General features: G+C 39.8%; 1 protein-coding gene across 1 annotated transcript in view; it reads right to left on the bottom strand.

Annotated features, from left to right (window-relative positions):
- Nucleotides 1–3,083: 3,083 nt before the first annotated feature.
- Nucleotides 3,084–27,130, bottom strand: part of TECRL (trans-2,3-enoyl-CoA reductase like) — a 65,210-nt gene continuing 41,163 nt past the window's right edge. The window contains exons 5-12 of the mRNA XM_030491943.1: nt 18,424–18,539; nt 15,707–15,812; nt 13,943–14,015; nt 11,946–11,989; nt 8,205–8,262; nt 6,811–6,896; nt 6,349–6,394; nt 3,084–4,851 (exon numbers count right to left, since the gene is read on the bottom strand). Coding sequence (XP_030347803.1) covers nt 4,724–4,851; nt 6,349–6,394; nt 6,811–6,896; nt 8,205–8,262; nt 11,946–11,989; nt 13,943–14,015; nt 15,707–15,812; nt 18,424–18,539 — 657 coding nt within the window. The 3' untranslated portion in view covers nt 3,084–4,723. The remainder of the gene's footprint in view (nt 4,852–6,348; nt 6,395–6,810; nt 6,897–8,204; nt 8,263–11,945; nt 11,990–13,942; nt 14,016–15,706; nt 15,813–18,423; nt 18,540–27,130) is intronic.

The following is a 27,130-nucleotide window of genomic DNA, read 5'->3' as shown; positions in this document are numbered from 1 at the left end:
CTTGGCTCTTGGTTCTGATACCTGCAGAAAGAGTTGTATGTTTAAATTACATATGGGTGAAGATGTGCAGAGACCATTAAAATAAACATTCTTCCATGGTGCTAAACATGTGTGATGTGAAAATTGCCTTTAATCGTAGATATACAGCAACTATTATACACTCACCTATGATAAACCAGGGTTTTCATAATAAAATATTTTTCGTGCAGATACCAATCTATGTGTAGTGACAACAGAATACTTCATTTACATTTACCTATGGAACACTGGAACAGGCATATAGTGCGTTTCTCTAAAAGCTTTCATGAATGTTAATGACAGGGAATACTGCTGGAAGACAAAACTTGTGCCTAGGAAAACAGAAAAGGAAAGCTAATAAAGCATCATGTGGAAAATATTAGCTTGGTGGAAAACTCTTTATAGTTTGAATTAATTTTTAGTTCAGCAGCACTTTGTAAACTGTAATCAAATAGTCTCTTGCTTTCCTATAGCTTTCTTCCTCTTATGGTGTGCTTTAGAAATCTTCACATTCAGTGATTTTTATTTTATTATATTTAGCTATCACTGCAGGCTCTTTTTCAGAGAACTGCTTTGGTATCAGGCTGTTTTATCTCTGTCCTAATGTGATAAAAGCCGATTTAAAAACACTTCCTTTATACAAAACAATGGAAAATACTAGATATTTTGGTGATAATAGCATCTTTTTACAAGGATGACCATCTGCCTGTATTCATTTCTGCTTTCAGTGTCTTTTCCAGCTCTACTTTCTCTATGGAAAGATTAAATCACTGAGATAATTTTCAGTCCTGTGTGCTGCAAAGATGTGGTAACGATCTTCTAAGGCTCAGTCTTCAGGCCCTTTTCAAACTGGATACCCAGACATAGGCTGCCAAATTGTGTACAGGATCACCTGCCACTTTTGTTCTCTCCCAGGATAGAATCATAGAATCATAGAATCATAGAATCGTAAGGGTTGGAAAGGACCTTAAGATCATCTAGTTCCAACCCCCCTGCCATGGGCAGGGACACCTTGCCCTAAACCACGTGGTTCAAGGCTCTGTCCAACCTGGCCTTGAACACCGCCAGGGATGGAGCATCCACAACCTCCCTGGGCAACCCATTCCAGTGCTTCACCACCCTCACTGTAAAGAACTTCTTCCTTATATCTAGTCTAAACTTCCCCTGTTTAAGTTTGAACCCGTTACCCCTTGTCCTACCACTACCGTCCCTAAGGAAGAGTCCCTCCCCAGCATCCTTGTAGACCCCCTTCAGATACTGGAAGGCTGCAATGAGGTCTCCATGCAGCCTTCTCTTCTCCAGGCTGAACAGCCCCAACTCTCTCAGCCTGTCTTCATACGGGAGGTGCTCCAGCCCTCTTATCATACTCGTGGCCCTCCTCTGGACTCGCTCCAACAGCTCCATGTCCTTTTTATGTTGAGGACACCAGAACTGTACGCAGTACTCCAAGTGAGGTCTCACAAGAGCAGAGTAGATGGGTGGGATCACCTCCTTCGACCTGCTGGTCATGCTTCTTTTGATGCAGCCCAGGATACGGTTGGCTTTCTGGGCTGCAAGCGCACACTGCTGGCTCATGTTAAGCTTCTCGTCAACCAACACCCCCAAGTCCTTTTCTGCAGGGCTGCTCTGAATCTCTTCTCTGCCCAGCCTGTAGCAGTGCCTGGGATTGCCCCGACCCAGGTGGAGGACCTTACACTTGGCTTGGTTAAACTTCATAAGGTTGGCATCGGCCCACCTCACGAGCGTGTCAAGGTCCCTCTGGATGGCGTCCCTTCCCTCCAGCCTCCCTGCATCACCAGGGAGCCTGAGCTGCTGCCTGTTCTTTTCCAGGTTGGCATTTCAAGGCAAGAGCAGGCCACAGAAATGCAGAGCTGCAGAGTCTGAAGGCTTAACTTTAGGTACTTGAATTTGAAAGTCTCAGAAATACTTTGGGAATGATGAGACTCACCCACCTAGAGAATCACAGCAGAAACCCAGTTGCAAGCTGCAAGGTGAACATGGAGGGACCTGGATGTTGAAACTCTGCAGGTTTACCAGGAAGTGAATATTTTGAGAGATGCTTTGAGCCCACAGGCTGAGCAATGCTGTTCACACAGTCACTGTTGAGCAGGACAGGAAGGACCCATTAGTACTTCATTTGAGTTATTTTTACACAGTCCCCGTCAAAACTGTTGTCTAGTAGGCCCAATGTTCCTGTGTCTTCATATATTTGCAGGGTTGTCTGGGGAACTGCCACAGGGTAGATTCCATGCATGCCATCCACATCCCACCCAGGAAGTAGGAGTTGCATTTTATCCTAAGATTTCCTTAGTGTTATATTATAGCTTTGAGGGCCTGGGTTAAGTGGTCTCTAATTTACCCCATTTTCCCACACCCCCATGCCAGGAAGTTAACTTACGTGTTCAAATCACATGGAACTGACCCTGAAAATCAGAGAGGGGGGAGTAATACTGAAAGGTCTGTGAAGGTGCAGGAAGTTGGATTTATTGCTATTTGTGAAGCCACTTAACACCATTCAAAGCAATTGTAGCTGGTCAACAACCCATTGGTGAATCTCAAAATATATGCCATGTTTATCTGAGGCAGCCTTCTGTAACATGTCTTTATTTGTTCTTGCCTAGTATTTGCTCTTACCCCCTCATTTATTGCAGGAGCCAAAACCCTTCTCCCCACCCATGCCGTATAATGAATGACCAACTAATAAGGAGGGAGGTAAATGACTCCTGAAGCACATTCTTTGCCTAAGCTAACTGTTGAATAGGAACTGTGCTCCAGCAATTAAAATCATTCTGGAAACACACGCCTTGAACAGACTTCAAGCTGCAGCCATTTTAATCAAGGAATTTACATATAAGTAAGTAATTTTGGCAAGTTACCCTCCCACATGAACTTTTTTAAACTTGAAAAAATGAGATATTCAATAAACATGAAATGAAACCAATCCCAGTAGCTGGATTTAGAAAGTAGTGAACAGTCTTGACTCATACATCTAACAATGGCTCGGAAAAAAATGAGTTTCAAAAATATTGTTGTCAGGTATAAGTGACTAAAGAGAACTGAAAATATTTTTTCAAATATGGGTGTTTATTAGCAGTTTGAGTTAGAGAACTGGATGTTCACTGTGACTCGGGTTTTCCATTGAGAGCAACAAAAACTTCTAGGTGTTCACAGGTTACAAGTTAAAAATATGGAAAGTTATTTATTTACATTACCAAGATGAAATTGAGTTACAGTGGCTAATAGGATAAGTGTTGCAAGTTAGACATGAGAAGAGTGATACGAACCCAATTTACTGAGCAAATTAACTTTGTTAGAACACTTGAGCTGACACAAAGATAACACTTTTTTAGGAGGAAAACTGCCTGCCTTGCTTGTGTGCTCTGGTGTCTCTCTAATTATTATAAAGTTCTTTAGGCAAGCTTTTTCACCAGCCTAAAGGAGCCAAAAGACATTGATAAATGAGCAACAGAAATAGAAAGAAAACTTGACTTAATCCCTAACTCCCCTTATCTTAATACTTACTGAAGCAGTTCTGGTTCTTTTGCTCTGTGTAACTAAAATTGTACTTCTGCGTTACACAGATGCAACTGATTTGCAAATGGAGCTAAATGGAGTATCCAGGACTTGAATAACAAGCCCAGAGAATCCCTTAAAAAATGACGTCCTGGAAAGCAAAGTAGCAGGTAGCTACTGGCCAAATTGAAGGGAAGCTGAAGCCTTTCAGCAGTGTCCACCTGAGGCAGTTCAGATATGGACTGAAATGCATTTGGTAGGGTCCTTTTCCTTTTCAATAATGAGCTGTTCTCTGGTTCACCTTGTGCCCAAGGATTTCACAGTGCTTGACACAAGTAAGGTGAATGGTGTCTGGGTGCAGGCAGGCAGTGAAGAAGGGTTTTTAATGCGCTTGTTTGTCCAGAAAGTCTTCTGCTATTTCGAAAACTGTTCAATGTGAGAAAGGAGGATGTACTTAAATGAAGTACCCAAGGTTATGCTGCAAATTAGTGGCAAGGTGGGAAGCACCTCACAAACAGTCCCCTGCTGGGATTGTGGGGCTGATACACCTACCTGAAAAGAAAAGGAAGCCAGACCTCTCTGCAGTGATAAATTTAAGCCAGTACGTATTGAACAATTTGCTATGAGATTCAATTTTAAAAAGAGAAAGAAAGAAAACCTTGTAAAGCTAAACTAAACTGTGTTAACAGCATAGCGGTCATTCTTTGATGTGGTGCTTTAGAGGAGCTGAGGCAGAACATGCTGTTTCTGTGCAGTTTAATAATAAGCAGAATGTGAAACATCTTCTGATGCGAAAATCCAAGACTCTTGTCAACATCTAACGCTGAACCTTAAAATCATCAGATCTGAATATATGCAGATGAGCTGTATTCATTAATTTTAACAGCATCTGTGCTCATTTACACCAGCTAAATATCTAGCCTAACATTCAATATAAGCTATTTTCTTGTCTCTTCCCAATTAGCTCTATTACAGAAAATCTAATTAAATCATATCTTTTAGCAGGAACTAAGAATTCAAGAGCTACATTTTTTTCACATAATTAAAAGCTCTTCGGTTTGAACTGTTAATTTTCTGAAAAAGATACCCAGTGGTTCTTCCTCTGATCCACTTTGATTACTGAATGAAATGGTTTATTTACTCTGAGTTAGCTCTTGAACCGTACGCTTAGGCTTCAACTCCTGTGAAGAACTTAGAAGACGATAGGAATCATAGCTGCTTTTCTCCGCACCTCTGGATAAAATCTCTTCAGGTACAGCCTATGTTTCTTTTGTGCCCAGAGAGACATCTGGATGACCATCAGGAAAGCAAAAATGCCAACTACCAAAGAAAATGATTAAAAAGAAAAAAAAAAGGATTATGTGTCATTTTCAATGTCTCTTTCTGTGAATACAAGAGGGTTTATGGAAAAGTCTGCAGTCTCTTCTGTGGGTAGAGACAAGTTAACTCTGCCCTTGCTCTCAGCCTTGCAGTTGCTGATACACGATAGTCTGAGGCTCAGCTTCCACATCAGCATTCACACAGATGATGATGTCCAGAACTATTAGACACACCCTGTATCACCTATGGCTTCACCATAACTCACAAGACCTCCTTGGGCCTTAACTATTTTTCTGGTTTGCTTTTGGCCACCTTTGTTTTTACCTCTGGCTCCCAACCAGAACAGGGAGCTATGCTGCAACTTCCTGTTGCATGGAGGAAGAGGTTAGCCCTGGAGCAAGTAAGCAGTAGATGCACGAATACATTTAGCTGCCTGGCAGCAAGGTTTTGCAAAGCCTAACAACTATAGATACCAAGGCCTCTGCTGTGGTTATCAGGAGGCAGTAAGTGATGCCTCGGGAATCTCCCTTTGGGCTGAGTGGCACCGGATGGGGAATGCTTTCACACGTGCTTTTTGCAAATTCATTATCGCTTCTTCCTTAAAATAAGCTGGTGGATCGGAAACATTCATGTGGCATCTGGTCAAGTTTTGTTTTGGATAATGACAGCAAGGATGAGTGTGCTGCATATGTTACTGCTCCCTTCCCTTGTAAACGCAGCCCTACAATGTCTTCAAACTTTCAGGTTATTTCCATACCAGAGCGTAAAACACATAAACATTGTATCTTTTCAAATAAAATTAGAAGCTTTATTTTTGCATAATGCAGTTTAATCCACTTTTGAAATTCCTTTTTCATTTGTAAACCACATGGGACTACGTTTTGTAAGCAGCTTTTATAGGTTTCTGGTTTGGAATGGAAAAATAATTAAAAAGTGAAAGTTTTGGAGAGCTCAGTCCCAAGGACCACGTCTGTGTGGGTATTTAGGTCTCTGAGCATGCAGGAAGGTACTGAGCAAGAGTTACAAAAATGCTACTAGGCAGGCTGCTGTTATGAAGTGGCTGCCTGCTACAAGCAAACAGGGAAATGCCACCAGGAACGTGTGTCTTTCCTTTCTTTGAATACTATGTTTTCCTCTCACTATTAGAAGGGTTATTCCAGGTTTACAGTGAAAAGAAATTTTCTTCTATCAAAAATGATTGACTGTAAACGAAAAATACTGACTTTTTTTTTTTTCTCTAATTTTCAAAGTCTGCTTTCACTGTGGAAACAGAAAAGACAATGTTCCACAAAAAGCAGAAAGCTGGTTTTGATCAAAAGAAGGTGTTGCAGTAGTGTTCTCACTTTCTGCACTTTGAAGATTTGTACAGTCATGTCATAAGGGGGATTTGATGGCAGTATTTCATATGCTACAAAATTTAGGGCAAATTTTATGTTCCCAGAACTCACTTCTGCAAACAACAGTTTAGAGGCTATCTTTATTCTGTTTCAAACTTACCTGGCAGGGTTTGTGTCATCACTGTGAAACTAATCCAAGACCCAACCTGTTGTAAAGAAAAGTCACTGTTAATTGTTTACTTTCTGTAAAGCAAAAGAGTAAGTTTTCAAAAGCTCCCCCTTGAAGAAGAGCATGATATTTGTACTGGGAACAGGAGAGGAAAAATAGCTAGAAAGGAACCCCCCCAGTGTGCTGGATCGGGTGAAGAGATGGGTGGTAAATCTTTGGATCACCGGGGAGTCTGTAGTGGAGAGGAATATACAGAAGAGTCATGATACTGATGTGAGAGAAGAGAAGGTTCTGGTGGAGAAACAACTGCCAGAGTAAGAAGACTCTGACATACCGACCATAATGATTGATGCGCAGAGGGAACTGCATCAAGATATTGCAGACCTTCTGCAGGCAAAGGCTGAAACAGTAACTGCCTATTCTTTGCATATAATCAGAAAAAAAGCCATGTACCTCATATGTATAGTTGGGACAGGAAACCAGAAAGAAGAGCCATGTGAAGGGGTTGTAGGTTGGACTTGGAAAACAGGATTTACTTCCTTTATAAAAGCAAAATAGAAGAAAATTAAATAAAGACTCAGATAAAACCAGTTTCAATAGAGAGAGAGTAACTGAGCCTTACCACAACTGGCCTATGTAACAGCCATCCCCTGGCCAATGCTCCCAGAGTACAACTTGTTAGAAAAGTTTCAGTGAAATCTTTTGAGACAGCAAAGGCTGTATTTATCCTAGTGAGAATAGTGAGCACTTCATGAGCCATGCATCAGTTTTTACACAAAAGTCTGGCATGTCTAAAGAATGCAAACTTTGTTCAGCAGAAGAAAGACATGTAGTTTAATGCAGACTATCCAGCAGCTGAGGGCTAAGGGCATTCTTCTGGGATATAAAGGATGCAGCTGTATCTTATTTAGCCTGACTTAGCAATGTGAACCTGTCCCCTTTCGCACCCTCATCCTTCATCCCAGGGTAGAACAGAAAAAACTCCAGAGCTAACAGGATGACTCTCTACAACCACTGATAATGTTCACACAAAATGCCACACATGCAACACTTCATTTTTATGTTCTGGCAACACTGTTCTCTTTAATACTTGTAGGCACTGAGAATGTAGATTAATTATATGGCTCTTGCTGCTTTTAAACCAAATTAGGATCCTTGCAAAAAGCAACATAAGCACCTGCCTAACCATTGCACATCAAAAGCTGTCCAGAATAGAAACTGACTTCTGTGTTTGAAGTCGATCATACTGTGGTGAAGTATTTTCTTGAATAGGGTTGTTACAGTGGGAGATTATACTATTATTATCTGAAAATATATTTTACTTTCTAGTATATATAGTATAAGTTTTATTCTCATTGTACAAAAGATACTGAAAACCCATGCTTGGAGCAGCCTCTTAAGAGCATACGTATACATTGATGACTGTGTAGGTAGTTATTCATGAGTCTGTCTTTGTGTATTTGTACATGTCTCTGTATCTTTGCATGAGATGCACATATCTAAAAACTCTGCAATCTAGTTTAAAAGTTTTTGGAACTTATTTAAAATTGAGTCCTCTGTTGTCAGTCAACAGGATGCTTTAGAGAACTTACATGCTTAAATCCATATTTAAATTAGAGTTGTGTCTAATTAAGACAAATTTGCTATAAGCTTTGGAACAACAACAGTGTTGCTAATGTTTCCTTGACACCACATTTGTTTTGAAGATGTTATACCAATGGCATGGTACTCACTTAATCTTTCTTTATTCTGTGGATGTAGATACATAAATTACTGTATTCCAGCAGAAGACGGATAGGTTAAGTACAGTTCAGTTTTAAATAGACAAACAGGAAACAAAGACAGACCTGAATGATTTTGGTGAGCTAAAGCTACGTTGATAAAGTGATTTCCAGCTTCACACATCTGCAAGACATTAAAAACATATTTTCAGTTGTATGCTGAAAACACGGCAGTAACTGTTGCAGTGCATAACCAGAATCCTCCCCCATTACAACTTAGTCACTATATATAGAAAATATGTACTTCTAAATTACTTTCCCATGGGAAATACATTCTGTGATCTTTGTCAAACTCACAAGCGTGTAGTGAGCACTATAGGCACAGCCAGGGATGAGAGCCCATATTTCAGCTCCACAGAGCTCAGTGCAGGCAGGCCCTCACTGTGGTTCCCATGCCCAGCATGCACAACACACTTTCGTCTGGGGAGATCAGAGAGGCTGCCTGGGGTCTAAGGAACTTAGCAAGATACTTTCTGAATTGAACATCATTGTCATGATTTGGATTTAATCCACGCTGGATAGAAGCTGGTGAAAAACTGACCACTGGTTTTGTAAAGATGTCATGAGTTATTGTGCTTACCCTCTTCCTACACATGCTTTTAAAGCTGCTCAGCATAACACCTTTGTTCTGCTGGTTATAGAGCACAATAACTAGTTCTCTAGGTAAGTCATAGAGGAAATTAAAATAGGGTGAATAAAAAGGCAGCAGTTCTCTGAAGGGCAGATTGGTCGAATGGTTAGTATTTAGGAACTGGTAAATTAAGGCAGTCAGTATTATTCCTGGATCTGCTATTCTGGTTATGCCACTTCCAGCCCTAACCAACCTCTCAAACTTAGTCTGTAATATTTAGATGGTTTAAACTTTGGAAGAGGTACCACATCTTCTCACTTGGTTATACAGCATGTAATACAGGGTGATTTCAGATTAGCTTGTGGCTTCAGTACTTCAATTACAACTACTGTAGAATCAAAACAAATTACTACCCATACTTAAAGTAGGAACTTGTAGGAAAACCACTTCCAGTTCCTGAAAGAGAAAGCCTATTAGTCCAACAATCTAATTTTATGGTTTTCATTTCCCCCTGCTTTATGAAGAAAACCAAAATGCAGTTTACATTACAATCTCAGACTGAACTTTTTTATTCATTTCTGTGTTTGAAGACAGATTTCTCCTTTCAAACTAAAAAAATGCAGTGTTAAAAAGTTGTGTTTCCTTATGTCATTTGTCATTCTAAATTTTGTAAAGTTGGAAAAATTAAGAAATTAAAATAAAAAGGAAGAGTGCTAAAACCTAGAGAGGTTAAAAGTATAAAGTAAAAAAATTAATAGAAAAAACAAAGAAATACAATTGTAATTTTTTAAAGCTAATTCTGAAAGTCATCCATAACAAACTTCAATTAAAACTAACTGGAAGGAATATGTAACTTAATTTTGTATTGAAATATGCCATTATCTGAAAGAACACTGTAGATAACATTGCTGAAGAATTTTCCCCTTTTTTGGCAGAGAGATTTGTGTGGGTTTTGTTAGGAAAGTTTAAATCAGGTCTATTAACAAAACTGTTTTCTGCATGGAAATGTATTCATGGAGCAAACCCTGCAGTCCTTTTACGTTTTTTAATTACTAACTGGCTGTCATCTATCATAAACACCAGATGTAAAACACTAAATAGCTAGAAAAGGAAATTGTATTATAAAATACCAATCAGAAGCTGTAATTCCAGCCATAGCAGTAAAAGTAATTTTAATTTACATGCTTCCAATTATGAGCTAGGAACATGATTTTTTATGATTACCATTATTTGAAAGAAAAAAGTTTAAAAGTTAAAAGCATTTTTGTGAAACACCATACATACTAAAATGTGCAATGCCCACACCATTGTGGAGCAAGAGAGTTTCACTGTAGTTAGCAGCTACTAATTTTAAAATCAATTCTGAGTAAAATAAGCAAAGGCCAATTCTACAGAGATTTTTATATTCTAACTACGCTTATGTCCTTCTTCAGAAATGTGGCTGCTAATGCTCTATATCAAGAAGTATTGCTAAATGTACACTAGTCCTTAGTATCTCAGATGTAAAATATGAGGTAATAGGAAGCAACAGAAAAAAAGGCATCATATTAATGGTGGTAGAATATTGAAGTCTACATACTGTTCACTCTCTTCATATTCCATGTGTACCCTATGAGAAAAACGGCTCTGTAAAGCTTAGAATAATTTTCTAAATATAAGAATCTTTCAAAGGTGCCTGCTGACATGCTTCAAATGGCTCAGTACTGTTGTTTACAGCAGCTGCAGATATATACACTTAAATCAGGATATGTAATACAGACAAGATTTTAAAGAGGGGGGAAAAAATAATCATCCAAATATTTTATTTGTATGCTTTAAAAACCTGTGAAAACAGCTTCAAATTATTTTATTTTTTATGTTGCTGTTTTAAATTCACTGTTTGGGAACCTGCCAGAACAAGGTCTGAAAGGGAAAGGGTTTAAGTTTCCATGGGTAGAAAGTTATCAAAGGAGCTGGAGGAATTCAGACCACAGATGAGGTGTTGAACCAGATCTGAAGGGGATGGACATATTTTATAGCAAATACTCCCAACAAGATTCATCTCTTTCTTTGATGGCAATATTTTCCATCAAAGCTATAGCAGGCTGTGTTACATTGAGGTGAGGAAGGATGTTTCACTAGAAAACAAGGCTTTTTCTATGCAGAGCTTTTGACAAGATTTTACTGGTAGCACTGAATACTCAGGCAAGCAGTTTGCTTGGTTTCAAGTAACCCCTGAGTTTAGTAAGGGCGCAGACAGTAAGGCGCTGGGCTCACAAAGGTCTACCACTGCTACAACCTCCCATCTCCACAGTACAGGATTACTGCTTTCAGCTGTAGAGCCTCACTGAGTGCATGAACTTCATGTGAGTATTTTGTTGTCTTTGCTATACCTTATTAGGGCAGGAAAAGCTGAGAACTGCATGGCCAATCCCAGAGACAAACACTGCCAAAACCATGATCTTTATGGTCTTGATTTACAAAAGCATTTAAATTTTGCTAAGAAGTTGAAATGCTTTTCTGAATAGTGTTTGCCTGGAGGAGCCTAGACACATTACTGTCCCATCTCCCTGTTATATTTCTGGAAACTGATCTATATCTGATTTTCAGTAAGGCTGACTGTTTTGGCTACTGACCCATGCTTCCTTGGGTAAGTCAGCACTGAGCTTTCCAAGAGCAGTGCCCACAGAGGATGGAAGAGAATGTACATTCTCATGCGAGAATTTCTTGGTGAACCTCTGTCTCACTATACGGTTATATTCATTCAAATATGAGGTTCGGTAGTCTCAGCCATCCTTCCCTTGTCTCACCTGTCCTGCCCCTTGGCTTAACCCACTTTGGCAGGGATTGTTTTTATTGTTTTTAATAGCTGTTGAGGTTAAGTTATTCCAGGTGCGCGGTACTACTGCAAAGTCTGCTTAGGATGTAATTCTTTGGTATTAAAATACCTGGCAAGTTCCAATCTGTCTAAATATAAATACAGTTATGAGTAGTAATAATGCTGATGATATTCTCATGGCTCTCAGATACAGTACTTCACATCAAGCTTTTAAAGGTAAATAGTACTAGGAGACTCCATGGCCTAGAAATCTTAATAGATTTTCACTAAATCCAGTCAAAGGACACAGGGCTGTGGACATGGACACACACACATATACATACATATATACAAATGCATAACAGCATTACTGCATTTTGCTAGATCATGAGTTAATCTGAATCCACGTTCATTGATAAAACTTTATTTTTGTACATACCAGAAAAGCAAGGGCAGCAAAAGAAACTTGTCTGTAGCCAAATGCTAGAAAATAGAATGAAATTATAAATTGTGTTTTACAGTATGCACATGGATTGCTATAAGTGAAATTAATCTAGTGCCGAGGAGCAGAACTATTTCTTTCCTGACAGGTTCTGCAGAAAGAATGATATTGACACACACAATATGAAGACAATGCAAATAGTAACAGTACTTAAGAAAGGACAGTCTCTTCAGCACTGATCTCAAGGCAGTTTTCACCTAACTTTTCCTAGTATTTGTTAGCTTCATATACCCAAGTGCTCTGTCAAAGCAGCTAATTGTGTTAGATTCCTTGGAAAGGCAAGGGGAGAGAGAAAGTGGCAGAACCATGTCAGTGGCAGAACTAGGCCAGGAATCACAGCCTTATCCATAGGCCTTTCTACCACCGTGAGCAGAGAACCCAAGACATAACCTACCCATAACTTTTTTTTTTTTTTTTTTTCAGTAGTGGGGCAGTAGAGAGGCTTTACTACATAACCACTATCTGCCTCACAGTCTCACCATACTAGAAATGCATTTAGCCTTTGCAATTTTTACCTGACCTTTGCCTGCTCTTTCCTTTTTGCAGTTGTCCTCAGACCACCGTAGTGCTGTATCACGTTCACCTCCAAAGCTTTACAGTTCTGAGGGGCACAAACCATGTGTATGTACCTCACTTCCCTGACCAGGTCTCAGTGACCCTTTACTTTTAAGAAGCCTTTTGGTGGCACATGGCTCCTCTGAGGTGTCAAGGGCACATGCTAAAAATCCTCCATAGCATTCTGCAACTACCTGCTTGCCTTTCCTTACCTGTCCCCAAATCAGCAGTCTCTGGATATGGCTGTGGAAGTCACCTCTCCTGCACCCAACCTAAACCATAAATGTTTTACTAACATCTAACTGTGCCAGAGGGCTGCTGATCCTCCATCATTAGTCCCATATAACTATTACTGCCATTTTAAGGCAGTTGCAAGCAATTAGAAGCAGAACTTCTGAAGCAGAACTTTCTCTGTTGGAAAGCTGTGTCTTGACAACTGGTTTCCTCTATAAAGAAGCTACACCTACTGATTTGGTGGCCTAGACTGCTAAAAACTGTGTTTAAGGAGGTTTCAACATTGTTCGCAGCATTAGTGTTAAAGCTACACCAAATTCAATTAATCACATAATTTTTAAATAGAACTTGTGTGTTATTTTGAAAGGAAAGCAAGTGACATGTAGGAGAAATACTTTATTAAAAAAAAAAAAAAACCACATCATTTAACTGCATGTAAATAAAAATGGCAAAGCAAATCCTTTGTTCCCAAAGCTCATAGATAAAATGCAGGGGAAGAGAAAGACTAAGGTTTAACAAGGAAAGTAAAGGAACAAGAGACAAAATTTATGCCAATTATGCTCAAAAGAAGCAGAAGTTTAAAGAGTGAACAAGAAAAAAACCTGAAGAAACAGCAGTATAACAATGAAATGTGAGAAGGAACAAAATGATGAATGAAATCTGAAAGCAAAATCATAGGATTTTTTCCATTATTAGCAGCACTATCTGATTAAATTTTTCTGGTTTCTCACAAAAAAAAAAAAAAAAAAATTTATTTTAATTGAAAGGATCTACCTTTAGCAAATAAATATCTCCTCCAAGAAAATGGAGCCAGCTCTGCTTCAATCCTACATTCTTAATACAAATACTGTGAAGATGAGCAAAACATATCGATCTTTGTGTTTTCTCCTCTTGGCCAATGTTTCCAGTTCATAAAAATAGACAGTGATTGGCCAGGACTGGACAGGAACGTACCTTCAGTGGCACAGCAGGAGTGCCTCCTGCAAAACAATCTTCCTTCTGACATTGAATAAAGGCTAATCTCCGGCCAGATTAGTCATATGCTCTCATGTGAGAGCCTTCTATTGATTTTGGAGGACTTCTGGTTGCATTGCAAAAAAACTTTTTAAAAAACAAAGTCAGTTTTGTGTTCTGCTTATACATACATGGTGGTGTATATCGTGGGTGGTTGATGTAGTACGCAATCCAGGAAGTGAATCCCCAGTAAAAGGCACAGCCCTGGAAAGGACAAAAGAGAGGTTTTGGGTTTTTTTGTTAGAAAGGGCAATAAACAAGTACAAACTCTAACTTTATAAATTCTGGTAAGTGCTAAACACAGATGACTGCTGAAAGACTTTACAGTGGCTTTTTGAGTTGCAAAATATAGATCTTTTTAAGATGCTATGAAGCCACTGAATGAAAAAAGTAAAATGGTATACAGTGTAGATTTTTTGACTTGTTTTAAATGTGTTTTATGCCTGTTGTATAAGTTGACATTTGTTTTCTCCTTATTTGATTCCACTGCTAAAGGTCACATTTCTCTGAGTTGTACTATTAGAAGTCTAGGGCTGGTTAACACAGCTGAACTGCTACTATACCTTAATCTCAACATTTCCAAGCAATATAGAGCTAGCCAAACAGAATGCTAAACCAGCTGAGACAAGAGTAAAACTGAATAGTCCTGATTTAACCCTGACAAAAGAAAGGGCAACAGTTCCTATAAAGATATTCGAGCTATATGCTTTATCTACTCCATGGATCCAGGCCCACTTCATCCTCTTGTTAAAAAGCAGAACTCAAGCTGCCTTTGCTTGGTGACTGAAGTCATGGGATTGGGAAAGACCAAGCAGAGATAATATGAACATATTCTTGGTCTGTGTAGGGGGTCACTGCTCCCATCCTTTGTACTAGGGCAAAAACAAAACCCATTAGCCAAAGAACCAAAACCATCCTGGAGAGCGGATAAAGCCTTTCTCTGTGTCTAAGTTAAGGGTCGCATGCTCAATACCTTCTTGGGAAGAGCAGTGTGCTGGGACTGGATACAGCTCTATTCCATAAGTAGGGCTGCAAGTCAGGCTTTCTACTTTTAAATTTTTATGCAATGTCACTGTGATACAGAAGGGGATAGTCGTAATCATAAGCCTTTAACTCCCACATGCATGGATCACTTTGGAAATGGCACTCTGGTTCCAAAGCTCTTTAGCTTTCTCTAGCTGTGCATCTCATTAACACCTTTCTGACTGGAACTGAGTTGAGCCCACTAACATGGCCATATGTTTATCTCCTTCACTGAAATCTTAAATGTATGGCAAAACTTTTAAAGGGAGGATCTTTACATCACACTGAATGGGATAGGGGGTGAGGTGATACAAAACTGCCGAGACTAAGCATGTGAAATAAAAGAAAAAAGAGCCTGTAAGTAATGACACAGTTGAAATTCAGGAGGCTTTGCGAGACACAAGACTTTAGGCCACCTTAGTATCTTCCTTCCTGAGGCATCCACCTATAGAAGGAGAATATTTTTTTTTTTTTCCACCTGTAATTTGATTTTCACTTCCTAATGCAAGCCTGTCTCTTGCTCTGTATTTATATTGCACCAAGGAAGTGGAGAGTGATTTCTGTCAGCATTACTAGATGTTGCAGCAGCATATCTCATAATAAAATAGTATTCAGCCCGAAAAATATCCTAGACATGACATTCAGCCCCTTGGGTGGATGAGTCAAAGTGGACATTGACATGCAGCAGCAAAAATTGACATTGATCTCAGTTCATGTCCTTGGGGACATGGCCCTGAATTTTTTCCTGTATTTGTATTTTGACTAATTCCTGGAGCTAGAAATAAATTCTTTTTTATTTTCCTGTCTTCTTCCAAGGACTGCTTTGATATGAGAATATTATCTCTTACAATAAATGATAAACATATTGTCACCTTTATCATATTTTTCAGAGGAGTGTGCCCTCCTGAAAACTTGTGAACAAATAATGTCTCCAGAAGACGTCTGATGTAGTGTAAACAATGGCAGAAGCAGGCCAAACTGGAAGGAAAAGAAAAGAAATCAATGTAAGTGGAAACTGCTGTTTATTACTTCACAGTTTAATGTCACAAAAGGAATAACGACTAATATTCCAAAACTGCAGTTACACTGAATTCGTTAAGATATTGTCTTAATTGAAGCATCTGGATGCAAAGATTGATGGAATCATTTTCAATTTTAGAAAAAGTTGTTTTAATTTTGCAGAGGAGCAACTTATTTTTACTAACCTTGAATCAAAAAGAGTTCCTTGAGCTCTGAATGTGATACATAGCCTTGACAAGACATTAAAACAGGACAGCTGTGTATATAAGCAGGCATCTGCCGTGATTTTCCAAAAGATGTCTCCCATGTTTTAAGGACACTTTAATGCTCCTGTAGAATGTATCTGACATTTAAAAACCTTCTGAATATCTTCTGAATGGTTTCTTTGTCCTTTGCTAACTCAACTAGCTGCATGTAGGTAGTTTGTATTTCATTTCCTTGTAGATACAAAATGAGATTTTGTTGCAAAGTTAATCCATGCTGATGGCTTTTTTGTTGCACGTTACAATGAAATGAGGTAATTGTTGTAGAAATTATTATACTGATTCTTTTTTGAGGAAGATTATGAAACAATAACAGGCATTGCTAATTTGTTTCCGAGAATAAGTTGCAGCTCATAGAGATTGAGTTTCAGAAACAAATGTCAAGAGTGATTCCTGGTGGCATTTTATCTTGGTTACATTTACCGTATTACCAGAGCCCGTCTCACAGCAAACCAATTATAAGATATAAATGAAAAGAGGTTTTCAGTATATGAAATCTCAAAGAGTCAAAGATTAAACAATTTCAAAGTAATTAAACCAGAGAGAATTGAGCTAAGAAAATTTCAAACAATTAACGACTTATCTAAAAGTCTAGAGCAAACTTTAAGCTTTGTTGGGAATTTTAAAATTAATTTGGCTTAGGATGAGGACCTCAGATGAACCCATTAAGGGGCAGCCACTGGAAGGATTCCGCACACCCCTTGCCCTCTTACAATAAGGTAAAGGTATTGCTGGCTCTTCTGTGCCACCAGAAATGATCTCCTTTTAAGTGTATTAGCAAGAAAAGGAAGGCGAGCGTCTTGCCTTCTGGATTTGAATTCAACTATTCCATGTTTTCTTTCCCAGCTCCACTAACTCACTTAATGTATTTCCGTGTCTCTGTTTCTCCACCTGTAAATGGTATTACTCATTGTGTTTCTCTGCTGTATACCAGCAACCTTGATTCTGCCATCATAGCACGGAAAAAGTGGTGTGGGAAAGCTGTATAGTTTGTTGAGGCTCCTAGTTCCCTGTGTGCCCTCCCACTTCCAGTGCTCCAACTCGTGCAGCCAACAGGCTTTTCTTGATCATGTTCCACCCCTTTGCCAGGCACTAGTCCCCCAGAATGAAGACAGTCACACTGAAGGAAACTAAGTTCCGTAAGTGTGAAAGTTCCCAGCCTGCTTGGTACATTAACCACCATCCTGTGGAGGGCTACAGTTGGTGGTGGCAGTGCCTTGTGCCTCCTTTGGAGTTATCATGAATAGTGATTGCCACTTTCTTGTCTGCAAGAGCTTTTAATCCCTCTTATTGATCAGGTCTGCTTTGTTTCTTCCAGAGTCCTTCTAAAAGGGTTGGGAATGGCTGGGGCTGTTGAAGGTCATAAAAAGCTATCTCGGCTCTCTGTCCTCTCTTCATTGCTTTTTGGCACATTTTTGAGTGCTAGCAGACTAAGCAGGTTGTGTTTCCTTGTGGTCAGCTCCTACCGTATTATATCAGAGCTGTTTCATTTTCCTTGTTAGCATTCCAGTGATGGAAAGAAGCAAAGCTATCTGGTTTACGCTTATATATGAGCTCCTCTGGTTTATTTCTGTACAGTTAGGTACAACCTGTTCTCTTCACTGTTCTATACTAGTAGCTGAGCTCTTATTTTTGTTTGTCACTTAAGTGTTTTATTTCTAAAAAGTCTTTCAGAACACAAATATGTAGTGTATGGTCCTGGGGAACAACTACATTTTGAAGAGTAGTTTCAAAAATCAGAGTACCAGTTCTGAATTCCTGTGGTGCTTCTCTTGAGTTTCTCCGTTGTTCTCGATCTGACTTATGGCATGCAGATCTCTGAGAATCTCTCCTTGTTGTGCCTAGGTGAGAGCTAGCGTGGAGGTAATTATCTTCTGTGCTGGATGCTGATGCTACTCATCTTATGAGTACGGAGACTGGGAGTGGGACACCTGAAGTCTTGTCCTCACTTCCCTGTCAAGCATGACTTTGGGTGACTACCTCCTGTGTTTCTTATTTCACCTTCTGTCCAGGCTGTGAGTCTAGAGCACAAACTATTTGGGGAAAATACTACATCTTCCACTGTGACCAGGTGCAGTGACCATTGCAACTGGGATCCCATTTTTGGTCAGGCTTGTGAGTGCTCCTAAAATGGTTATTGATACTAACAGTCTGAAATTCCCACTGCCTCTGAGACCAGGCATGCAGCCTCACAGCCCCTGTAGCCTCCTCAGCCCTGGAAATGCAGTCTCCATCTCCCTGGCTCCCTGTCCTCCAGGGACATTTTATGCATGATATTTTAAATATTTTATGCAAGTGTCACTTACTGAACCACTGGGTGCCGGAAGTTCTTCTTACTTTCCACATGATCATAAATAGTTGAGAGGCGAACGTAAAAGAACAGATATATTAGAAGAGGCCCAGTGTATTCTGTTAGAAAAAACTAGAAATGAAAAAGAAAACAGCTGCATCAGAGTAGGAAACCGCACCAATAAAGGCATGAGAAAAAGAATACCCTTATCCACCACACCTACTCATCCTTTGAATGTCATTTTGGATTCATTTTGAGGACTTAAATGACACATAGGTTTTTTTCTGCTGTCTCTTTAGCGAAGGAGTAAAATCCACGTAGGAAGTGAAAAGAGTTTTCTGTGCAGAATATTAACGCAGTCAGTAATGCTTCCTGGAAGGTGGTCACAATCACCATTATCTCCTCTTTACACTCTTGGCTGTGCCATTGGATGCCTATTAGGAATCTAAATAACACTGAAAATTGTGGTCCAAAAGCTGAAGGCAACTTGCTTTCCACCAATGTTTTTTTGCAATGAAGTGTTACATCAGATAAAACCCAGCCAAGCAGAGGCAAACATAGCTTTGAACCCTGGCTGCTGGCAGAGTCATCTGGAAGGGACGGATTACTGCTTGAAATTTGGTGGTGGGTGGATGAGCAGAACTTGCCTGCCTGACTGTTGTATGGCCCTCTGAGCCTGTTGTTCAGTGGCTGAGTGGAACTAATCCCTGTTCAGTAGAAGCAGCCTGTAGTGGACAGACTGGACAAGTCAGTATGCTGTAAACCAGAAGGAAATAATTTCATCTTCACATTGTCACCCCTGCTAGCCACAGAAGGCCAAGAGAATATGTGGGGGCAGGGAAAGAAGGTAGAGTTATAGTGCTGCCGATGAGCCACCCCCAGTTTTACATTCTGGCTTTGATTTGGTGCAGCCCGTATTGCCTTTTTTCAGGGCACACTCTTAAGCTACAAACGGCTGGAAGAAGTAAAACATGATTAGAGTGATATGAGGCCTGGATTTGATCATCTGTTGCCACTGGAATGAATATCAGAATAAAGTGGAAATGGTTTAGTCCTACATATGTACAAAGACCAGCAACTGGCAAACTCAAGTGCATAGTATTGCTTGAGGGGTAAAGAGTCATAACTAATGGGCCATTTGGCTTTAAGGTGGCTATTTTCACTGCTATGGAATTGTAATGGATAAATACCTGTGGCTTAAGGAAGCAACACCGAATTTAGACTACCTTTCTTAAAAGTAGTAGTTGACAGGCAGTCTGAAACCCAGTGGGCTGTTCTTCTAATCACTTTTCAGAAAAGCTTTGAAGCAGGAAGGTTTACCTGCAGAAATATTCTGCAATTAGATTTCCTTCATTTGGGAGCCCCAGTATTGTTTTTTTTTCTCTATTATAGGGGGAAACTTTTTGAAATTTCAGCCTTTCATATCGGGACTGTCTCCAAAAGTAACAGACTTCAGTGTTCTCTAACAGGGAAATGTCAAATTCTCTTTTTTTCTATGTGACACCATGATTTCTCTGCTCCATTTAGACTCTGCATGATCCCAAGTGTGGGGGTGTGTGTGTATGGAAACATTTAATCAAGGAGTGTCTAAGAGCCCACATTGTTGTGGAACACATCACAGCCAAGGGCTTATTAGAGTTTTTTCCTAATAGCAGTTGTATGTGTCTATTCCTAGCTGCGAGCCCACAGAGTGTGTGTTAGACACTCTGTAATCACTGGTAAGAGACCACTTCTGCTATAAAAATGTGATACATTAAATATAGACAATGGTGGCATAGAATACAGAGGTGCAGATAATATGGTATTGGACAGGCCAGTAAGAGCTTGGAATAAACTGCTTTCTTCAGTGTAGCTTTTCCTATCAGCACCACAAAATACACCTGTAACTGCCAGCTTTTATCATCTGTTTGGCATGACCATATTACAAAGCTGCCAGGAAAAGTCTGGCAGGACTTAGCACCAAATTGTGGTTACTTGTCACGGCATCAAGTGTTCCCCCTTGCCCCCTAGCTGATTTCAGATGCTGCAGAGGAAGGAAAGTTCAGGATTTAGTAAAAAAAATACATTCTCTATTTAACAGCCAAAGCTATCAGCCTTGTGATACCTCAATACCTGTGACTCGGGGAGGAGGTGTTTTTGATGTAGGAAGGGGGATGAAGAGCTTCCCACCAGAGTAATTCAGAGAAGCAGCTGAGAGCACCAACAGCAGCTCTTGAGCTGGGATTTCTGGAGGTGAGCAGCGTCAGCACACTCAGGGTGCTTCACAAGCTGGAGACAAGATCCTGTCTTATGTGTGTGTCAGCCACATCTGACACAAAGCGTTTATCACCCACGTAGAGGCAGGTGGTCCAGGGTCAGCTGTGAGATTTGCAATCAAAGTAGGTATTGTCTGGCAGAAAATTGTCTGGCAAGACTGTATTTGCCTTTGTCATAACTGCATCACACTGCTGGAACATAGTTGAGATCAGTAGCATTCTGGTTTAGAGGATGAGGTTCAACTTGCTGTAGTGTTTTTCTTTGGTTTGGGGTTGGAGGTTTTTTTTCACATTGTGGGTGAGTTTCAGTCTGTTTCCTTCTATTGCATCTCCCATGCTGTAACCTCCGCTCTCCTTCTCTGGCCCACTGATTTTAAATTCATTAGAAATGAAAAGTGAGTTCCAGTAGGGTAGGCAGAGAAATTCTGTTAAAAATACCATGAGTTCAAGTAGGTGGAAGGGAAAGTACCCTTAAATTAACACAAAATTACAATCAGTTCTAACTGTTGACAAAGGCAGGCACCATTCTTTTCCTATTGATTCTTAATGAATGTATGCAATTCAGCACACCTAGTATCTTCATATTCATTCTATAGCTGACTAATTGCTGGGCTTAGGGAGTTATTAGATGTGTTAAGGATCAGTTCAACCCATCATTTTTACAGATGCTCAAAAACCCTACAAAATTACTAAGATACTAGTTCCTGCTGACATATCTTGAAAAAATGATAAGAAAATTTTAAACAAAACCCTGAAAATAATAATATTGTACCTTGTAGTTTGCGGAAAAAAGAAATATAATTTTGTAAAGGAAAAAAAGTGGTTATTTAAAACAGAGCATTTTTCTTCTGTAGAAATTAAAAAAAAAAATAAATCCAGTATTTAGAAGAAAATTACTTTTTCTTTATCATCTTGTGGGCCTGCCTAGAGTATTTTGATGTATTTGGTGCAGCCAAATATGATAGTCCCTAGTAAAAACAAAGATCATTTCCTGAAGGAGCTTTACATCTCCATTACAGTACACAAAGCTCAACAGAATTTAACTGCTGAGCTCATCATTAACTCCCTGAAGAAAGAAAACAGAAGATTGTCACACAATCCCACATCTGTACACTCTATTTTATATCTTGTGTAATGTCCAGTTGTCTTACCTTCTTTCTCTCCTTACCAGTGTCTGACATTATATAGGCTATATATCTCTTTTTCTCAGTGGCATAAAGGACTGTTGTTGAATCAAACCTCTCCCAGGCATGAGCTCCATACAGGGTGCTAAACTCAAGCTTCTTTAACTGTTTCAATTATCAGGCCCTGATACTGATTCAGTAATACGTAAGCTGGAAACATCTACTACATATACAACAGAAGTGAGACCTGTAATGTGTCAGAAGAGAGATAAGGTAGGAGTCTCCATGATTCAAGAGATGATGAGACAAATGGGAAAACAATACAGGATAGCCAATTCGCAAACCAGCAAGGCATCTCATCTTTCATAAGCCAGACTGTACATGCTTCTATTATCTGTGTTCAAGGCCAGTTCGATGGGCCTTTGAGCAACCTGGTCTAGTGGATGGTGTCGCTGCCCATGGCAGGGGTTTGGAACTAGATGAGCTTTAAGGTCCCTTCCACCCCAAACCATTCTGCGATTCTATGATCTCTGTTCAAATGATCATGCCAATAACACCTTGCTGAACTGAGTAACCAGGTCAGGAATTACAATTCCAGACCTTATGTGTCAGGGTGTATATTTAGGGAGATATGAATGCAGCAGAGGTGAAAGGAGCTCTTTAAAATTATAAAAGGGAAAGTGAGGTGAATTTTCTGGCTGACATAGTGCCTGGGACCATCCCAACATGTCTGCTACAGGGAATGGAAAGAGTTTTGAAGTGAGTTAATAGTATCATGTGTACTGTTTGGAAAAAGGCGGAAAAGGATAAAAGGAAGCTATAAACAGAGGGGTTGGATTGGAGGGAGTCTGAAAAAAAGTCCAGCAGAATCTTTATAAATGAATGATCCATGGATTAACAATCTTCACATGAGGGCATCAGCTAATTACTCTCTGTAATGTTTACAACATACCCTTTCAGTAATATCACACAACACACCCTACCTTGTATCATGTTGCCTTTTGGCATAATCTCACATTATCTCGCTTATGACAAGCTGCAGAGCAGAGCTGAGGAAAGGCCATACAGCCTTTTCCATACTCATCCCCTCCTGCAGCTCTTTCCATACCATGTAGGGTCAGTTTCCCAGTTCATCGGTGCTGATCGTGATGTTTTCTATTCCACTGCCAACAGGATGTCTGGGTTCAAGCTGGGGAAGTGGAGGGCGTGGTATGAAGATGATACCTGCAGCCAGGACAATGACTTTGGGTCATTGCCTGAAGCTCTCAACACAGTGAGAGATACAAAATAGCATGAGCGTGTGCTGGGTAACTTTGGAAAAACAGCTGCAGTATATAAATTATCTACTGGACAGAGCTCCATTTTGCTGATAAATGTGACACAAAAGCACTAGTTTCAGTTCTGAGCCAGGGTCAGACTGAGCAGTAGGTACCGCATAAAGAGGAGGATGACTGATATCAGACAGCCAATTACTATGTGTGAATGTATGCAGCACAGCTGGGATTTCTGTGAAACCCAAGAGAAACAGGCAGTTGAATGCCCTCAAGTCTCCAAATCATAGTAAACTTTGCATCTAACTACCATAGACTCCCTTTACAATCCCAGCCCTAAGTACTCTTAGCTAATGATCATTAAGAAGCATTATTAATTTCCGGAATAATTTCTATTTCATATGCTTTGCTACCTCATTAAAGCCCGTATAGTTACCTAGAAGATGATAATGGCATAATTTTAGCATCATCTCTTAAATTTTCACCTCTTTAAATTTTGTATTTTCATGTTTGCAAAAATCTGCAACAACAGCAGCTGTTCTGCATCAGATAGTACAATTCTTAGGGGCTGCTTGAATATTCATTGATTTTTGTTCCAGCTTTCATGGAACTGGCTAATTCATTCTAAAAAACTTAAATAGTGCACGAAGGGGGACCTGAAACTTCCCTTTTTGCAGAGTATTTCAGGCTGCAGCTCAATATTTACTGCAAATAGACAGAGATAGAGATGGATTTGCTATAGGATTGTATAAGGAAATTGCAGCTGGCTCAGGCCAGCTTCAGGAGGTGGGGATTGAATAGTGATGGATGCTGTTTGTCCCTGATCCAGGGCTGTGCTCCCTCTGGGGGAAAGGGAGGTGAAAACCCAGCTTCCTCTTCCTGCCTCTTCTAAGACTGAGTTGCCTGAAACCACTGGTTTAGCATCAGAACACTTCATACTCTGGTCAAGATTCTTCCCTGAGAGCACAAGCCTTTTCATGTTTCTTATTCAAAATGGAAAATCACTGCAAATTAATTAATGCTCTTCTCATACACATATTATGCATGTTATGTATGCAAAGCACTTAAGTTCTGTTTGTAACCAAACACCAGTGTGAGTTCAGATTTGCTGCCAAATATCTGCAGGGCTTTGACAGCATTTTGAAATCTGTCACATAATGTGTATCATTTTAAAATTTATATTTATCATCTGCTATGTAGATACCTAAATGAAATAGTTCTTTTTGACACCTGGCAATTACTAATAACCTCAAGCAGCTCTTCCACAATGCATTTCATCTAGAAGCCTCAAAGCAATTTGCAAAGAGGAAAATACTATTGTTTTCTTGATGCACATCTGGAAACTGAAATGCTGAGAAATTCGGTGACTTGTCAAGGTCACCAGACAAGCTAGGCAAAGAATAACAAAGTGGTACCTGGTCCTCTTAAACACTGGTTCAATCTCTGGTTCACTCTCCCAAACACTGGTTCACTCTCCTCTTTGTGCTCTCCTTAACCCCAATACGGGATTAGGCAAAAATTTCCTATACAAAATAATTTTGACAGACTTATACATTCTAAAGGGACTAAAACTTCTCAAATATTTGTAGATCGACAAATTGTCAACCTCTGTACTCCAAATATAAATAGGAAAGGGTCTATACTTACCAGCACCTTACATAAAGTAGCTCTTTGTTTCTTAAGTAGCAGGAAAGGTTTAAGCATAAAGTTGTGTATAACTGAAAGAAGCAGCTTTTTCTCTTTATGCTTACTGAATGCCCTCTACCTTCTTTTTGCAGTTGAATTGGTAAAAACTCAAGGGTATTACTATAAACACCTATGCATAGGTTCTTCAGCCTGTACTGTGTTCAACAGCAACTAAAATATTCACCCGTCAGAGTCAATTTTCCTAGTAGCTCGCTAACTCTCTTTGGCGCCTGAAAAAAGGACACACTGGCATGGTCCATTGTGAGCTCATGGTATTTGTTGCTGAGGCCAAGAGAAATTATTGCAACACTGTTTTCCTTATTATAAACAGCATCTGAGGAATCACAATTGCCAGCTGGGCAGTTTCACAGTTCTCCTCTTCCCTTATCAGTTGACTTCATGCTGCCACTGGGCAGTAACGAAGAGCCAAAAGTACATGTGGCCCAAGGAAAGGCACAAACAAGTAAAACCATGGCAAGAAATCAGGCAAATGCAAGCTGCTCTGTCCTGATAACTCTGAAGGTTGAAAATTATTAGACTTCATCAAATGAATAGTAAGACCCATCTTGCATGTGTAGCTTGCCTTTGTGAAAGGTTACAACGTTTTGAAAGTTCATAGCATTTGACTGGCATCAGCTCAAGACTTGGCCAGCTGTACCAAGGTAGAGCAACACTTACTGTGTGTTCAAGCAGAAACCTCTGCCAAGTATAAGCTGTTAGCTGTAAAATGGAGGTATTTTGCATTACAATTAATTGTAGTTGGGAAAGGTGCTGTAGAGGAAATAGTGACTTCTTTTTTTCCTGGAGATCATCTTCTATTATCAAATTATGTATTGATCCAGAAGGTTTAGCAATGAAAAGCCACTTGGGGATTTCTCTCTCTCTGACACTGTGTTGTTCTTTAGCCAGCTACAGATCTACACAGAATCACACATTCTGTTTATTTGGCACTGCTGCTAAGTTTTTCATGTACCCACAATTCCCTGAAAGTGTAATTTAGTTTGTAGGGTCCTGTCCCACAGCTAACTGTGTTTGAATGCAAGCTCTAATATGTATCCACTGAGAAATATATTCAGTGACATTCTCCACTGTCACATCCTACAGATCCTCAGCTTTCTCTCTTACCTCAATCTCAAATTTCTTCCTAAGCAATGACCATATGAGTTTTCTTACATTTATCTTCTTCACACTGGCCCACTAGTTTTCTGGGACTCCCAGCCCTCCTACTCCTTCAAATTTCTCAGATCCTGTCTTTTTTTTTATTATAATTGTCTGTACTTCTACATCTTATCGGCATGTTACTGAAGTCTCTTCTTCCCTTCCCAAATTAGGGGAAACATCTCAAGTTGTTCCCCATGGAAAGCTTAAAGCCGACCTCAAAATAGAGAATGTGGAGAAAATCAATCTGCAGCAGTTTGCTGCCTCTTTTTCAAACCCATCAATACTCATTAACTGCTTTATATCACACTCATCCCACTGACTTCATGGGATTGTTCCACATTTGCAGGACCAGCTAAGTGAGCTCTGCCAGCCACAGTCAGAACAAATTTGTTCCTTCCCTATTCACCACCCACCCACACCCACAGGACAGAAGAAAACTGGTACTTGTGCGCCAGTAAGGTGAGAGGAGAGAACCATATTGACCCAGACACTGACTTCCCCCAAGAGAAGAGGTGCACCTCATTATTCAGTACAGCATGCACTTGCCCACTGTGTACACCTGCTATACATAACTGCAAAGCTTCAAACATAGATCTCTTGGCTTGCTCATTTTCCACAATGTCTAATTCAGTATCTGAAGGGGGCCTACAAGGATGCCAGAGAGGGAACCTTCATCAGGGACTGTAGCAATAGGACAAGGGGTAACAGGTTCAAATTGAAACAGGGGAAGTTCAAGTTAGATATAAGGAAGAAGTTTTTTACTGTGAGGGTGGTGAGGCACTGGAACAGGTTGCCCAAAGAAGTTGTAAATGCTCCATCCCTGGCAGTGTTCAAGGCCAGGTTGGATAGTCTTGGGTGACACGGTTTAGTGTGAGGCGTCCCTGCCCATGGCAGGGGGGTTGGAACCAGGTGATCTTAAGGTCCTTTCCAACCCAAACCATTCTATGATTCTATGATAATTTTGCTTTGCCATCCAGAAGGGAACAGACTCATTAGTGAAAGCATGGATTTTCAGATTTCAAAGATGTTCTTGGGTTTAAATAAATATTAGTCTTTAGATTTCTAAATCGAGCAGAAGCTTTGAAATGGAGAAGTTCTGCTGCCAGCCTCAGTATATTAAGGCTCTCAGGAGTCAAAGGTGTTTAAGCGATCTCTAATTTTAAATCATAGTTACAAAAAATATTTACTGAAGTACTGTGTTTCAGAGTTAATCTTATGAAATTCAC

Source organism: Strigops habroptila, chromosome 7 (assembly GCF_004027225.2).
Source record: "Strigops habroptila isolate Jane chromosome 7, bStrHab1.2.pri, whole genome shotgun sequence".
Classification (NCBI taxonomy): Eukaryota; Metazoa; Chordata; class Aves; order Psittaciformes; family Psittacidae; genus Strigops; species Strigops habroptila.
The sequence above is the reverse complement of the archived record's forward strand: the minus strand, read 5'-3'. Positions and strand labels throughout refer to the sequence as shown.